Source organism: Lactuca serriola, chromosome 9 (assembly GCF_051521515.1).
Source record: "Lactuca serriola cultivar US96UC23 chromosome 9, Lser_US96UC23_V15, whole genome shotgun sequence".
Taxonomy (NCBI): domain Eukaryota; kingdom Viridiplantae; phylum Streptophyta; class Magnoliopsida; order Asterales; family Asteraceae; genus Lactuca; species Lactuca serriola.
The window spans coordinates 6,102,660-6,120,626 of NC_136416.1; the positions used below are offsets into that span (position 1 = coordinate 6,102,660).

Genomic DNA, 17,967 nt, shown 5'->3' on the forward strand with positions numbered 1-17,967 from the left:
CAGCCCCTGACTCGCCGAGTCTACTGATTCCCGAATCCTGTCCTGTCCAACTCACTGAGTCCTTGCTCGACTCACTGACTCGAGTCTTAACTCGAAGGGTTTGGGACTGCGCGACCTGACTCGCCGAGTCTAAGAACAGACTCGCCGAGCACAAAGCAATCTTCATCCAACTCGCCGAGTTGTTCATCCAACTCGTCGAGTTCATGCCCATCTTCAACCGACTCGTCGAGCTGTTCATCCCACTCGTCGAGTTCCTCCTCATCTTCAAGCTACTCGCCGAGTCCACTCGAAGGACTCGCCGAGTCCATTCGGATCTACTTACATGCAGAGGACTTTCGAGTCATGCATGGTCTCCAAACTGTAGATCTACCCTTCCCAAGCCTATTCCCCACGTAAAGCTGCAAACTTTACGTGTAAAGATGGAGTTCTAAGCAAAATACACCATGAACTAGGGTTTAAGACCAAGAGGCTCCAAAATCCACCCAATGGTTGATACTTTACAGGATTCTAAACCAAAACAAGCATGGATCTGAGGTACCAACCTCAGATCTGGACCTCAAGCTCGAAATTGATCTTAGACATGGCTTAAAAGCCCCAAAACTCATAACCAAAGAAGATCTAAAGGAGGGAAACGAATTAATACCTTCAAATGCTCTGAAATGTTCCCCAAACTTCGGATCCAAGGCCACTCCTTGATGCTTCAAAGATTCCCACTTCTTCTTCTTCTTTTAAATCACTCAAAAATGGCTAAGAGCTTGAATGAGCATAATGGATGCTTAGGGTGCGGCGTTATGGGTGAGAGAGACAGTAAAGGAGCCCTAGGAAGAAGAATGAGGCGATTAAATAGGCTCCAAGCCCCGGATTTAGGGTTTTCCTCGCACAGACCAGACTCGCCGAGTCACCTTGGCCGACTTGCCAAGTCGGTCACTTACTCCTCGACTCGGATCCCGCTCGGACTCGCCGAGTCCCTCCTTGGACTCGCCGAGTCGACCCCTAAACTTAGGGTTTTCTTTCCTTTCTTGGCCTTCAAAACTTTGGGTGTTACATATACTGAGTGGAACATGTTTGGTTTGGAAACCCTAACCAGTGTTTAGAAAACCCTAATGTAATAAAAAACCATAGCTTTGGAGTTTTGTCGGGACCCGCGTTCAACTGTTAGTTGAACTTTAAATTATACTTGACAATGGCCGACGATTAAATAAATGCGGTATTGAACCTAAAGAATTAAGTCCTTAAGGTATTATGTGTGGAAAACTAACCCTAGTTATCATTTTATTTGGCAAACCTAAAAATCGGGAAGCCCTATTTTTGGGCAATGATCGGGGATCGGGGTGCGTATATGGGACATTGCTTGGATTATTATTATACCCAAGAATGTCTAGGTCAAACCTTAATCAATCCTACTCTTATTTGGTTAATTCCTTAAAGGTTTAAGTGTCCTTACTTGACCCTAGTCGTCATTGTATGTGGAACCCTAACTGTCATTTCATGTGATGTAGTCACAGTTGCAAGTGACGATGACCTGTGATCGGGTATTGACTCAAGTATCTTCATGTAGGTGATTAGAAGTGAGTTAAAGCTACTAGAGTTCTTCATAACTATGGTGGTTACTTAAGCGCATATTGAGGTGAGTTTCGCCTCATTGTACCCGTGGGTTAAAGGAACCAATGTCGGCCCACTAGTTTTTGGTTATCTGTTAGAAGAGGGATGCCTTAGGGACTATATATAGTCACGTAGGATAAACTGAGGACTCTTGATCATGGCTCTCTTACCTGTTCCTTATTTGGTTGTGGTTCTAGAGTAGGATCACCTGTCCGGGTGTCTATATCACATCTGAGTATATTCAGTCATGCATTCCTTGGATTATTGATATTTAGTATGTTGCTTTCCTGTAGTGATATGTTATATATGTATCTTGGTATGGAGTATGTTGCTTTGCTATAGTTATCTGTTAGATCTGTTTCCTAGTATCAAGTATGTTGCGTTGTTGTAGTGATATGTAGAACTGTATGTTATATGTACTTGCTGGTTATCATCTAGTGGAGTGCCCTGGGGTCTGTCTGTAGTCATGTAGGATAGTCTAAGAACTCTTGATCTAGGATTTCTTCCATGTTCCTTATTTGGTTGTGGCTCTAGAGTAGGATCATCTGTCCGGGTGTCTATCTCACCTCTAGTTACTTATGGTTACGCATTTCATGGACATTAGCTAGTAGCGGGACTGTATGTTGTGAGAGGACTAGTAGGCGGTAGTGAGCTGTATGATTGATGTTTGCTTGTATTATGTGCCTAATTGATCCTTGTTTCTTTACATGTTGACATGTTGTGTTTGGTTGGGTTGAGGCGGTCCTACTTTGTGCTAAAAGCCAAGATACCTGGTGCGGGCTGGCTGTAAGTCGTAGGCACGGAGGCTTGGGTTAAGGTGCTAAGGCCAATAAACCCAGTATAGTTGGGCATTCCAGTCCGATGGCTAATTAGGCTCGTTGCTCGTTTATATGTTCATTTATGTGTGGTATTTTAGGGAAACTCACTAAGCTTTATGTTTATCCAGTTGTTTATTTTTTCAGGTATCATCGATGTCTATGGGAAGGTGAAGGCGGGACTGTACCCACTCATCAGTAGCATTGAGGATTTCATGTTTTCTATGATACTTTGATTTTTAATAAATGTAATTTGGAATAAATGGTTTTTATTAATAATGGATTTACGAATTGGGAAGCTTTACCTTAATAAAAATAAAACATTTATGTTAATAAAAATGGGACGTTACATTTTTGGTGGCAAAGATGAACTTAAGGTGAGTGGATATAATGACGCTAGATTTAAAACAGATCGAGATAACAATTATTCTTCGAGATAACAATTATTCTTCAAGATAACAATTATTCTCAATATGGCTGCGTTTTCTTGTTAAATGATGGAGTGGTACCTTAGAAAAGTTCCAAGCAACAAACAGTTGCCGACTATACTTGTGAATCAGAGTATATACCGCAGCAAGAGACGCAACAAAGGAGGCTATGTGGTTAAAGAATTTTATTGGAGAGCTTGGAGTTGTTCCATCAATCCTAGAACCAATGGAGATTTTCTACGACAACGAGGGTGTGGTAGCTTTGACAAAAAAAACCTAAAGATCATGGTAGATCTAGGCACATCGAGAGGAAATATCACTACATTAGACATAAGGTTGAAGAGGGTGCACTCATGGTAAATCATGTATCATCGGAAGAGAATCATGTTGATCCTCTCACGAAGGGTCTGAGCAAGGTCAAGCACTTTGAACATACTAGGAGCATTGGACTAAGAGACGATATTAAATTTTAGATGTTAGTGTTGATGGTATTTTGAAACTATATAGCAATTAAAATTGTAATTGGATATTGATTAATTAAATAGAGATTTCTTTATATTCAATGTATATGATGCTATTTGTCAATTAATTTATTATTACGTTTCACTTTGCATGTTTTACTTCATGATTATTAAGTTATTTGAAGCACCACAGTCGGTCATACTTTAGGAGTAAGTATTGATTTAAGACTCATAAATTGTTTGTAGATTGTCCATAGAGACTGGACATTGCATTGGGATTGCTGCAGAATTCATAAGTACTTAGAAATAGGGATTTTGAGTATTGGTTAAACCCGCACTTAGAGATTACTTCATGGATTTAATCGCGAGTAATTCTAAGACGATAATATCCTTTATTCTTAAAATGGATATATGTAAATCATATTTTACGAGTCAGTTGTACATTGGTTTACTCCAACACATCTCGTAACTAGATGCTATAAAGTGTAATTCCATGTATGATTTGATGAGTGAAATTCTATGATTATATAGTTGAATTTTATTCTTTCCTTTTGCCTTAATAGGAAAAGTGATATATTTGGGCCCCTCGGTGTTTTGATGTTGACATTATAGTGTTGTGCCCAGCCACGGCTAAATTGATGTGTTTGATTGGTTGTTTAATGACGTCATCAAAAAATGAGAATATTAGGAAATAGAATCTTGGAGAAGAGATTGATTCTAATCCATGTCTCATGTTCATACGATATCGGGAAGAATGAAGGAACAAGTGATCACTTATCTTAGGACCACCATAGTCTAGTATTGTCTTGAAAACACTTTTTACGGACTATTCGGAGTTGTACATTCAATTATAGTTAGCGACTTATCCAAGTGGGAGATTGTTGGATTAAGGTATCTAAGGTCCTAACTAAATTGTATAATGTTGATGAATAAAAGTAAAGTTCTTTTTGGATTGCCCTCATAACCAAAAAATGGTCTAGATCAATTTTAGAGAGAGATAAATGTTTTTTAATGTATTAATTAGAAATAATTATAATTAATTTAGAATTAATTTGTAATTAATTATGCGTTAATTAGAATTAATTAAAAGTTGAAGGACTACAGATGTAATTGTTCAAAAGTTGAGCAGTTCCAGAACCTTCCTATGGTTGACAGTTTGGAGGCTCCTATTGGAGCCTTCTGGAAGCCTCATGTAGATAATAAAGAAAGTAGATGATTACCTTATTTGAAAAAATATTATTTTATGTTAAAATTAGGATTTCTAGGTGTTTCTTAATCAACTATAAATAGGGCCTTGGACTTTGAATTTTCGGCCAATGCAATTAGACATACTGATTGTAACATCCCAATGATGAGATACTTCTAATTTAACCCTACAATTTAATTATGTTGCATTTTGGTCCGTAAATCAATAACGAGTGCAAAAAGGGCCCTAGTGGTATTTTCATAAATTTGGCCTTGGTGGAGTACGCCATGTGTACGAGTGTACACTGAGCGTACTAGGGCGTGCCCTAATACGCTAAGCGTACTTGCCAGATATGGAAACCTTAATCTTTTGAGGTGTAGCTCATATTTAAACCCTACCAATTTTCCAAGATAGTTGTTCCCATGACTCGACTGACGAAGAAGACTACCACTTTTCGTTGGGGTCTTAAGCAGCAAGCAGCGTTTGATACCTTGAGGTAGAGATTGTGCGAGGCACTGATTCTGACCCTGCCAGAGGGTGTCGAGGATTTTGTGGTTTACTATGTCACGTCTATCACTTGATTGGGCACAGTTTTGATGCAAAGGGGTAGCGTTATTGCTTACGCCTCGAGGCAGCTGAAGCCTTTTAAGGCAAACTATCCGATGAACGATTTTGAGCTGGGGGTTGTGGTTTTCACCCTCAGGATTTGGCGTCATTACCTTTATGGGGTCTGTTGTACTATTTACATGGATCACAAGAGCCTGAGGTACTTGATGGATCAGCCAAATATGAATATGAGGCAGCATCGATGGTTGGATGAAGTAAAGGATTATGATTGTGAGATTCTTTATCATCCAGGGAAGGCTACTGTGGTGGCCGATGCTCTTAGCCGTAAGGCAGTTGTGCCTCCGATCAGAGATATCTGTCTAAGGATGATAGTGATTACTCTGCTTCTGGAGCGGATTCGGGAGGCGCAGGTTTAGGCTATGAAGGAGGAGCACCATAAGAGTAAGCGCATTTTGGGTCAGGTGGCTTCCTTTGATTATGATAGTCGTGGATTGTTGACTCCCCATTGGAGAGTGTGGGTTCCTTACTGCGGTGGTGTGTGCCAAGTTCTGATGGAGGAGGCGTACAAGTTGGGATTCTCCATTCATCCCGGAGCGATGAAGACGTATAAAGATCTTCGTCCTGACTATTAGTGGCCTTGCATGAAGTGGGATGTAACTTGGTACATGGAGAGGTGCTTGACTTGCAGGAAAGTCAAGGCCGAGCATCAGCGACCTCACGGCAAGGTGCAGCCATTGGATATTCCCGTTTGGAAATGGGAAGAGATTACTATGGATTTCATTACAGAGTTTCCCCATACTGCGCGTGGTGTGGATTCGATTTGGGTCATCATGGATCGGTTGACCAAGAGTGCGCATATTATCCCTATCCAGGAGAGTATCTCTGTAGAGAAGCTGACTGAGATATACATCAGGGAGGTCGTAGCACGGCATAGGGTGTCGGTTTATGTGGTTTCTGACAGAGATGTCCGGTTTACTTCCAGATTTTGGAAGAGATTTCATGACGAGTTGGGTAATCGTCTTCATTTCAGCACGACCTTTCACCTGCAGACGAATGGTTAAATCGAGAGGACCATCCAGACATTGGAGGATATGCTTCAGGCGTGCATTTTGGATTTTGGTGGTAGGTGGGATACGTATATTTCATTAGTGGAGTTCTCATATAACAATAGCTACCATGCCAGTATCAATCGACCTCCTTTTGAGATGTTGTATAGGAGGAAATGCAGGACCTTGATATGTTAGGGCGAGGTCGGTCAACGAGTTATGGGGAGTACCGAGGTGGTACTCAAGAAGACCGAGCTGATTCAGCAGGTTTGTAGCAGGTTATAGACAACTCATAGCCAGCAGAAAAGCTATACTGACAAGCGCTGACTAGACTTGGAGTTTCAGGTTGGGGATATTGTTCTCCTGAAGGTGTCACTTGGAAAAGTGTCATATGATTCAGGAAGCATGACAAGTTGGGCCCAGGGTATATCGGTTCGTTCAGGGTTATATCCTGGGCAGGCAAGATGACGTATCGACTCGACCTTTTGGAGGAGCTTAGCCAAATTCACAGTACTTTTCATGTCTTGTAGCTGTGGAAATCTTTGGTTGATGATTTTGTAATTTTTCCATTGGAGGACAGTCAGGTGGATGACTGTCTGAACTAGATTGAGAGACCTGTGGCGATCCTCAATATGAATACGAACACCATGCGGAACAAGGTTGTCAATCTGGTTAAGGTGAAATGGCAGCACCGCAAGGTTTCTGAGTGGACGTGGGAGCCAAAGGATGAGATGAGGGAGCACTACCAAGGATTATTTGGAGCAATTGACTTCGAGGACAAAGTCTGATTCAAGATTGGGAGAATTGTAACATTTGGACCCTGTAAATTTTCTTTTTTAACCCTACTTAAACAAAATCCTTGTAATATTGGTCCTTTGGCTAGTACGGGGGGCGTACTCTATGATTACGCTTAGTGTACCAGCTGAATCTTGGTCGCGGACATCGCCCATTTATGTTGGGCGTACATGGGGTTACGCTGGGCGTACTCATGGCAGGGGCAATGAAGGAGCTTGTAGATCTAGAAGACCCCTTGTCCTTTTAGTGTGAAATTCGAACCCTAACCCTCTTGTATGCATTTTTTAGCTTACCTTGGTGATTTTGGTGATCTTTGTTGGTTTTGAAGAAGAAGGAAGTTTAGGAAGAAGCAAGGACAATGAAGGAGCTTGTAGATCTAGAAGTTTGGCACCTTTTCTAGCTCTTTGAATGTATAAAGCTTGAACCTTGACCATTGCATGCTTAGATCTAATTTTAGGTTGGAAAATGTCATCTTTTGGTCACATAGTTTGGATTCTAGGAGTTAAGGAAATTCAATCCATATGAGTTGTCCTTTTGAGCTCTTGGAGGTGTTTTGAGTCATAAAAATTGGATCTTGATGGTTAAGCCTCAACCATGCAAGTGTTAGGGACCAACCAAGTTTGTTTATGGACTTGATTCATGTTTTGAGCCCCATCCATGCATGTAAAAGCATAAAGTTTGCAACTTTGTGGCTTAGGACATTTCTAGGGGCTAAGATCTAAGTTTTGGGCGTTAGGTCTTAATGGAATAAGTCATGGAGGTGGTATTGGGTTGGTAGACTAGTACGTTGGACGTACTCCCATGTACGCTACGCGTACTAGGTCAACACCAGCATACTTTGGACGTACATGTTGAGTACGTCACACATACACAAACAGTGGGCAAAAAGGATTTGGGGCTCTCGATTTTGTTGGGCCTTGGACTTTTCTAGGTTGGGCCTTAAGCCCACCTATTGTAACAATGCATTTTGGGCCTAGGACCATGTTATATGTCTTTGGGCCATATTGGGCCTTAGAAGCCTTTTGGTTGTGCTTGGATACTTTTGTGTTGTTACGGATTTAGGACTTGGAGGGAAGAGGCCCAATAAGGCAAAGGTAAAGGAACCTTTTTGCCTTAAGTCAAGGATTAGGGTTTTGGACCTTCGAGTTAGAATGTGACCTAATTGCTAATTAGGAATTTATGCTTGTGTGATAGTAGAGGGGTTCATGAGTCATCCACTGAGTATGATTTGACACCCAAGGTTTGAGGTGATTCTTCCTTGACAGTAGTCATGGGTCGAAGGAACCAAGGTCGGCCCACTAGTTATGTTATAACATGATGATTGTCTTTGTAATAATTGTCAGTCATGTTTGTATTTTTATGATGACTCGTTGATTACTGTTATGATATTATGTGACAATAGTAAGGGGTGAAATAGACACGATATTCGGTTGAAATAGACCGAAGGGGTAGGCCAGCACCCAGATATGTTTGGCAGTATCCGGTTGAGATAGATCGAAGGCCGGGGTAGGCTAGCACCCAGATATGCTTGGCAGTATCGAGTTAAAATAGACCACATGGGCAGGCCAACACCTAGATATGCTTGGCACTATGTTTGTTCAGTATGTTTCATTATTATGTGGTATGTTGGGGAACTCACTAAGCTTTGTGCTTACAGTTTTCAGTTTCTGTTCCAGGTACCTCTAGTTCGAAGGGGAAGGGTCTGCTTTGATCGCACCACATCACTCTATGTTTTTTCGCACTTCATGATTTTGGGACTTGTACTCTGATATTATGATACAATGTGACTCTTTTGAATACTTTGGTATCAGTTTCTTGTGAATGGAATGAATATAAAGACAAAATGTTTATCTATATTTTTGGGATGTTACATAAAAACATGTACAAATTTTAGTTATGTTCCAGCATTACAATAAATTAAATAAAGTATTTAGAGTAGAGATTTAAGTGTTAAAAGGAGGAAGAAATAGAAATATGAGTGTTGTTAGATCTATGTCTGTATATGGTGTGTGTGTGTGTGTGTGGTTAGATCCAAGCTTAACATTGACCTCACATTTACCTCATAAAAAGTAGAAAATATGGTGAACTGAAGCACAAAACTAAGTAACGTATAACATGAAATATGGAAAAATAAAAAACCTGACGCAAGAGAAGTCCTACAAGATCCGTTATCAACATTTTTTCAAGCCAAATTCTCTGTTTTTGAAGCCCATATCTATGTTTTGTATGATCTAAAATTCAAGAAAAGACAGCATTACTGAACCTAAAAAGTTCATAAAAAATAAGTTCCCTTTATTTTTTTTATCTTTTACTCCTTTTAGATCCAATGAATATTTTCTAAAATGAAGACATTCTAAGAAACTAACCTTAAAATGAAACATGTCAAATGAAAGTTTCTTTTGCCTCTTGAGTTTTTCTGATCTGTATACTGTAGCAAAACAAAAACAAAAATAAGATCATCTTTGGTGGTGGATGTAGATCCCTCTTTCGTTCCCTTTTTTGAATCCCTTCAAACAAAGTCTTTGTATGCAAATCTCTATTTCCTTTATTTTTTACAGATTTAGAAGAATAAGTTGATGTCTGGTGGTGGCTATAAACGAAAGTGGTAAAGTCAGCGGTTTCATCGTAGACATTGAGCGCCACGATTTCATCATATTCAGATTACATGGATGGACTGTACAGAAAGCTTTGGATGAAACTAAATTCCTATACCCTGATGGACAAAAACTAACATCGATATTAAAACAAAATGAAATTGGCATGTACCACAAAAGTTACATCTTCAGAACAACAGAGCTTAAATCCAAGCATTTTTCTTGCGATTTCAATATATATAAAGAGAGAGAGAGAGAGAGAGAGAGAGAGAGTTAGGTTCAAATATTCTAACTAATTATTGTGTGGATGTAGGAATCAATGTGAGTCAATCATTTTAAAACCTAAATAAGGTAAATATTTAATATTACTTCCTGCTCAACTCACCGATTCACCGCTCAACCAAAAAGGTTAGGACCTTACGAACAGACTCGCCGAGTCCAAGGCAATCTTCAACAGACTCGCCGAGTTGTTCTTCCAACTCGCCGAGTCCATGCACATATTCATACAACTCGCCGAGTGCACCCATGTGACTCGCCGAGTCCAGATGTGACATCTTCATCCAGACGATTTCAGGCCATTGCAATGCTTCTAATACATAGATCTAGACTCCTAGGGCCAGATTCACACGTAAAGTTTCCAACTTTACGTGCATGCAAGGTTCAACAAGCTCTAAACAAGCTAAAATGAAGGTTTAAGGCAAGGACACTCTCAAACAAGCCCCAAAGCTATCACTTTCTAGATTCATGAGTCAAGACCAGTCTAGATCTGTAGTAGCAACCACAGATCTGAACCCGAAACTCGAAAGAGACTCATATATGACAATTTGGCCCTAAAACTTCATTCATGAACAAACTAAGCACAACCAAGCCAAGGTAACAGCTTTTTACCTTTAATCTGATGCCAACAAGAAAGGAAATCAGATCCACTTCGCTCCTCTATGATCCCACCAACTCTTGCTTCAAGTATCCTTTTCTCCAAGCTCCACAAAACATTTAAATCCTTCTCACTCTCAAATTAGGGTTTGAAAACGATGGGGAAAGCTTTTGGACATCAAAGGGGTGCTAAAGAGGCTGGGGCGGGGCTTAAGGTTCCTTATATAGGGTGCAAACCCTAGGAATTAGGGTTTCTCATTCCAGCACGGACTCGTCGATTCCAGCCTCTGACTTGGCGAGTCCGGTTACTTAACATGTGCCCGGCACCCGCTTAGACTCGACGAGTTGCAGCTCCAACTCACTGAGTTCCTTTCTTGCAACTTACACTTTTACCCCCTTGAACTCTTGATTCTGACTTTGGGATGTTATAGAATATTCAATAGCTTCTTACCAAAACCATTAGCATACCGGATAAGAGGCATATTAGAGAGACAAAGTCAAACTCAACTAATTATGGTTTCAAGCGTATCAAAGACTATTAGACCGAGTTGGACCCAGCTAATTTATGATATCAAACGGTCTGAATTTGAAAATCTAAGTCTAACCTCTTATTGAAAGAAATATCAAAGAGTCCCTAATAAAATAAAACCAAGCCCTCAACAATTGCAAAATTTTACCCCAAACACAGAAAATGGAAATAATTCATTATTTTGACTGGCGCTGCTACAGTTCGTATCGACTTGATTGTTTGTTAAGCTTGTTGTTTTCTAATTGACAGTAATAATTCAGAGGACGACGCAGAAAGTAGAATGGAACAGGATAGATTCTTTTCTTTTACACATCTCACATTGCATGAAAGCAATATCCATTCAGAATTCGCAGCATGAAACTGAAAATAAAAATATGAAATTAATGGACCCAAATCTTGGCTGCAAAGGTAGATGGTGAAGCACATCACTTAAGAAACCTAACTACTAAGAATGAGTTATTTCCATTTGATATATTTTCTTAATTTGACTTGGAGTGAGTTATTTTGTATATTGACTTGCCAATACCAAGATTATTTTTTCATGAAGTGTGGATCAAGAAATTAAAGATCTGCATACTTAATTAGAGAATATATCCCCACTTTCCCACCCATCATCACCCCAAGTTTATTATTATTATTATTATTATTATTATTATTATTATTATTATTATTATTATTATTATTATTTAGTGCAAGGAACAAGACCTCGGTTTAAAATACATTTTTATAAAGCATCACCAGGAGATTTGCATTGTGGGTAGGAAGAGATACTATGTGTCAACTTGATTATAGCACAAAGGATAGTTTTCAAGCAAATCATCAGGAGCATAATTCTTATCCAGACAAATATCCAAAAGGAACTTCTCTTTTTCATAATTTGTTTGCTTTTTTTTCTTCTCCAATTCCTTTGAGGATTAAATTATGAAACCAGTGACACTCAGCATCCCCTATATATAGAAGCCATGAAGCCTCAAAGTCTACCAAGACAAGCTTGCAAGCACATCTTACCTCTTCTCATCAGCTATTTTAGCATTTGCACGGTATATATTTTGCTACATGGATAGAGTAACAGACTTGGCATCTAAGAAAGCTGCAGTGATCTTCACCAAGAGTTCATGTTGCATGTGCCACAGTATCAAGGCACTATTTTACGAACTTGGAGCAAGTCCTGCTATTCATGAGGTTGATCATGATGCAGATATGGAGTGGGCCCTGAAACGCCTTGGTTGTAATCCTTCCCTCCCAGCAGTGTTCATAGGTGGTAAATATGTAGGCTCAGCCAGAGATGTCATTTCCCTTCATGTTGATGGATCGCTGAAACAAAAGCTTATTGAAGCAAGAGCTATCTGGTTCTAGCTTAGTTGTACCATAAACATTTAAAAAAAAAAAAAAAGTAGTATGTATGTCAGTTTGTGTTATAGTAAGATAATCAAGTAGCAAAGACATGCATCATGTTAGAATAACATGAATGTTCAGTGTACTTACTAAGAGCTGCTCTTTTTTGCGTGCTCTCTTGACTGACTGTACATAAAGGAGTCACCCTTTGTTAATTTTGACTTCCTGGTCTTCAAGATACATACTTTATTGTAATTATTAATTGCCTTCTTATGTTATCCTCTCGCGTTATCATTGTTTAATTAATTAATTTCATGATGGGACATCAGTGATACATACGAGTAACCATATATAGTTTTAAGCTATAAGAAATTAATTTAAATTCTGATTATCATCCATCTCACATGTTTTGACAGAGAAATCATCCTCCTTGTCCCGACCGCCAGAAGAAATAAAAGTGAGGTTCTGTATCTTATAATGGTAAAAAAAAAATGATGTATATATTGCTTAATGACTTGGTGTTGTAAACATCATCACCATTTGACTTGGTGCTTTGACTTTTCACCCAAAAGTCTCCCCTTGTTTTTCTCTTATTCCCTACATATGAGATCCCAACATTATTGTAAAAAAAAAAAAAAAAAAAAAAAAAAAAAAAAAAGAAGGTAAACACCACCCACCAACGTACTAGTCACACGGTCAACATGGCGAGGTAAATGACATTAATTAATTGTACTCCTCAAAATAAGGAAGGTGATGACCAGGCTCAAGCCTGATACCTTACCACTCATGCGTAGGCTGTAGGGACATCCCAACATTATTGTAAATCACCTCATATGCACTTGAGCTAGGATTTCATTGTAACCATATTAGGTAATTAATATGTCCATGATGACTCCATGTCTTATGATCAAGGCCGTGAAGAGTATACATGCATGGTTACTCCTATATATATATGCTCAATAAGTACATCTGTGATGAGGGTGTGATTGAACAGGAGTATGGAACGAAACCGAGTAGTCAGCCTGGTTTTGTCTTGCTGGGTTAGGATCATTATTCGGATTTGGCTCAAGATCGAAAAAAATAAAACTACCTTTAAAGTTTAAGAACTTCAACAACAAGTTGATAAACGATTTCTCAAAAAGAGTAGTAATACAAAACGAAAAATAAGACAGATTTTAACGTCGTTCACATGATGAAAGGCTACGTCCACCGGAGAACACGAGAGAGAGGTTTTATCGATACTGCCGAATGGCTTTCTGATATCTTAGGTTACACGATTTCAGAGAATAGCATACTAGTTATTTGATCTCAAATGCCCGATAAGGCCAATCCCGAAACAATCTGGTCCATGTCGATGATATCTAAAAGCGAATATGATATAGGAACTAGCCCACCAAAAAAAAATCTTGTGGCTATAAGGTCAAATGGTGAATTACATACTTCACAACTTAACAAATAAAATTTCAACCTCAAGTGTCGTATAGGAAAAAATCAAATGATTGGAACAAATTTAAGAATCGAGTTCCTTGAGTTCTAGGTTCCTAGAGAAAAAACAAATTTAAGAATCAAGTACTTTATGCAAGTTTGATTATCATACTTTCTAATCTTATCAGGGAGAAGTTCAACCATTTTTTTCAAGCATAAAAAACTAAAAAAGAGCTCAGATGATCTTTACTAGTAGAATATGCCCGGAGCTCTGTAGAAGAAATTAAGCTTGCAGGTGTAAAAAAGAATAACTTAATCTTGAAAGCATATATAATGATCTGAATGAAGAAAAAATAATTTAGCTTGTTGGGAATTTAGCGTCAAAGTTACTGCTCTCCAATAAATATTTTGGTTGAGTCTGAATACAACTACAATAACCCACTGGGCCTTTATGTCTATATTTAAATGTTGTCTTCATCTCTGAATCCAAAATAACTATGTTAATGATGTGAAGTTTGGCAGCCAAAATTTAGGCCTCACTTTGAGTTAATTAGCATATTAGGGTTTGTGAAAAACTCAATAAATCAAAGAAAAGTTCCCTTTATTATGTAAGAACCAATTCAATAAGAATACACCCTGCACTAAACCTATACAAGAAATGTAACCAATCTCTCAATGTCACAATTTACACAGAACATCACACACAAAAGACACATCTCAAAAGTCAAAAACTCTCTATGTCTTAGATAAAGAAAAGAAACAAAAAACTACAGAGATGGGTTTGCAATGAGAAAGACGAACTGAGAATAAAATAAGAGTGACAAAATTATTTTTCTTGGACCAACTCTATTCTCTCTTTAATAGAGTTTTTTTTGTAAAAATAGGTTAGTTTTTAAAAAGCATTATAGAAATAGGTTAGTTTTAGAATAATAGGTTAGTTTTAAAATGTATTGTAGAAATAGGCTTTTTTTAATTGGATCCATTATATTTGTCGTTCATTACGACAATGATATATATATATATATATATATATATATATATATATATATATATATATATATATATATATATATATATATATATATTCAAGTAACCCCCTTAACTTTCATTGTTTTTCTGTTATTTATATCTTTCATTGATTAATTCAAAATTTTACATTCATTATATATTATACATAAATAATTATTATAAAATATATAATTATAATTTATGTATTATTCCTAAGTAGTTATACCATTAAATGAATAATACAAATATCTTCAAATAGATATTAATATTAAATATATTACGTTGGAAAATTAAAAGATCAACTATAAACGATATTACATTCAAAATATACATTAAGTTAGAATTTAAATTAAACACTAAATCATAATATGCGTAATAATGTTTTTATTATCGTTTATTTGTAAATATGAGAAAATCTTAATCCACAATACCTAAAATGTATAGCATGAGTAATGAGTTGTCACTATTTGTGAAAACTCTATAATTATGTTATTTGTCTTTACTCAACTACTAAAGCAAAACTCTTCTGCACACTCAAATGTAACTGTTGATGAAAACTCAACAAAAGTAATTGAGTGAATCGTCAAATCATCTCACTTTTTTGTATTATAAATTCTCTTTCTTATAATCAATATTTTTTCATCTCTTCCAACCTAGCTAATGAATTTCTCTTACAATTCTTGAACTTAAATCTTTCATTCTTATTTTTCCTTAACATCCGTTCATCCATAACAAGGTACATATTATTGGCTTTATGTCATATATTTAATAATAGTAATTATCATATGTAGCATACTCATTAATCTCTTTTTTAAATTTTGATTTATTTTGCAGTTAGATTTTGGTATATATCATTATGACTTTAGATCGTCCGTTTATGATTAATTTATATTAGGGTGGTAATATTAAATATGAGAATGGTATCATAAAGGGAGACCATTCAACTTTTTCTACTTCAAATATTGTTAGGCACAAAATGGGGTATGAAGAATTTAAAGATTTATGTTATGCACATGTTGGAGTTGAAAAAGCATCACATAAGTTGAATATCTCATTATGCTATCAATTTGGAGGGCAATCCACTATTTCACATGTCATAAGTGATTCAAGTCTAGACGTAATGTATTATTTGGCTGAGAATGTTGCAAATTATTGGGGTCAAGTTTTAATTGTAGTTGAAAAAATAATGTCGCCTAAAAGTACTAGTTTTGTAGATCTCCTTCAAAATTTTGAGGTGTTGGAGCCCAATCCATCAAATGTACCATTTCCTTTGCCCGATTGTGGTATATTTGAGGGAGATTGTGATGAAGCCAACTCATTATATAGTGAAGATACTAATAGCGAGTCATTATGTGTGGGGGAAGATTCTGATGATGATAGTGTGTGTGAAACTCCAGTTATGAACTTTATGAGTGATGTTGGAGATATAGGAGACGGTGACATAGCCAGTTTGGAAGACCACATTCAAATAGATGTTTGGAAGGAGTCAGAAAATAAAATAAGGTTAGGAATGCAATTTGAAAGTAAGTTGCAAGTAAAAAAGGCAGTGACACTTTGGTCTATCAACCAAAATAGAGAGTTCAAAGTGTATGATAGTAAGCCTAACTTGTGGGTAGCAAAGTATAGGACTCTAGGAAATGAAGAAGAAAGTTATGGTAGTGTGCATTGTACACCCCGTTGTGCATGGTATGTTCGTGCAATTAAGAAGAAAAATCAAAACATGTGGAAGATTACACGTTGGGTGGATGCACACAATTGTTTTGGATCATGTACTGGCAATAATAACAAAATTCTAAACTCTGCAACTATTGCCTTGTATATCCTCCATTCAATTCAAAAGGATGTTGCTTATCCAGTGAAACATATACAATCAGATATTAAAAATAGTCTGAATGTTGATGTTTCTTATGATAAGGCATGGCATGGTAGGCGAAAAGCCATAGAGAGTATTTATGGAACTTGGGAGAGTAACGTTGATGAGTTGCCCAAGTACATTGCAGCATTGCAGGCTTCAAATCCTGATACAGTTGTGAAGTAGTTTCATTGTCCAAATAGCTCATCATCACATGTAGCGACATTCAAATATGTTTTTTGGGCTTTTGGACCCGCCATTGATGCGTTTCGTCTATGTCAACCTGTTATTTCAGTAGATGGTTGCCATTTGAAGGGTTCATATAAAGGAAAAATGCTTGTTGTTGTCACAAAAGATGCAAACAATAGTATATTGCCTGTTGCGTATGCTATCGTTGATGAAGAGAGTTCACATAGTTGGGGTTGGTTTTTTTTACCAACTCAGACATTTTGTTGTTCAAAACAGACAATTTGTGTTGTTTCAGACAGGCACAAAGGAATAATTCATGCAATGGAAAATCTACCAGAATTGCAAGAGCCATTAGCATACCATCGCTTTTGTCTTCGACACATTAGAAGTAATTTCATGCAAAGGTACGAGAACGTTCGCCTTAAAGAGCTTTGTTGGTCTATTGGTAGCACCACACAAAGAAGAAAGTTTGTTATGTATATGAAGAAATAAAAAATATCAATCTTGAAGCTTGGCATTATTTAAAGGAAATTAAAAGAAGCCAATGGTGTTTTTTATATGATGACAATCGTCAATGGGGTTTCTTGACAACAAATATCTCTAAGAGTTTGAACAATGCACTTCGCGGAGCAAGACAATTACCGATCAAGGCGTGTATTGACCTTACATTCAATAGAACTGTACAACTTTTTAGAAAGTATAGTGATATTGCAATGAATTGCAATACACCTCTACCATCATGTATGTGGCGTCTCTTTCGAAAACGAGAAACTTGTGCACAAATCCATACATTAACCGAGTTTGACTACAGTGAAGGTGTCTACAAAATTGTCACAAAGTTACAAATAAATGGCAAAGGAGGAAATACATACACTGTCCATTATTTTCAACAAACATGCACATGTGGTAAGTGGCAAATGGAAAGATTTCCATGTTCACATGTTATTGCAGTTTGCGGTTATAGAGGGGATAACCCTATTTCTATTGTTAATACTATGTACACTACTATGACGTATAAACAACAATATACGTCAGCTTTTGTCCCACTTTCTCATGTTGATTATTGGTTAGAGTCAGATTGGAAGATTAAAGCAGATAACTCAAAACTTTATGTGCATAGAGGCCGGAGGCGTGCAAATCGATTTCATAACGAGATGGACATTCGTCATCCCGACGAACCTCACAAATGTAGACTTTGTCACCAAACTGGTCATAATAGAAGAAATTGTCCAAATTCCCAGCCAAGATTCAATGCGACGTGA

At 37.4% G+C, this 17,967-nt stretch overlaps 1 protein-coding gene and 1 pseudogene across 1 annotated transcript; both read left to right on the plus strand.

Moving 5' to 3' along the window:
* Window positions 1-11,858: 11,858 nt before the first annotated feature.
* LOC145077038 (glutaredoxin-C11 pseudogene) lies at window positions 11,859-12,509 on the plus strand (annotated as a pseudogene).
* A 4,340-nt stretch (window positions 12,510-16,849) lies between these two features.
* LOC145075292 (uncharacterized) lies at window positions 16,850-17,967 on the plus strand. Its single transcript, XM_079021586.1, has 3 exons — window positions 16,850-16,937; window positions 17,001-17,119; window positions 17,233-17,967. Exons 1-3 carry the CDS (start codon window positions 16,850-16,852, stop codon window positions 17,965-17,967), a joined length of 942 nt encoding a protein of 313 aa, XP_078877712.1.

What these genes read in the sequence shown, in the direction of transcription:
- LOC145075292 (XM_079021586.1), top strand. Translation starts at nt 16,850, where the DNA reads ATGCTTGTTGTTGTCACAAAAGATGCAAACAATAGTATATTGCCTGTT. An exon ending in AGAGAGTTCACATAGTTGGG is followed by an intron (nt 16,938 to 17,000) that starts GTTGGTTTTTTT and finishes GTGTTGTTTCAG; the next exon opens with ACAGGCACAAAGGAATAATT. An exon ending in TCATGCAAAGGTACGAGAAC is followed by an intron (nt 17,120 to 17,232) that starts GTTCGCCTTAAA and finishes CATTATTTAAAG; the next exon opens with GAAATTAAAAGAAGCCAATG.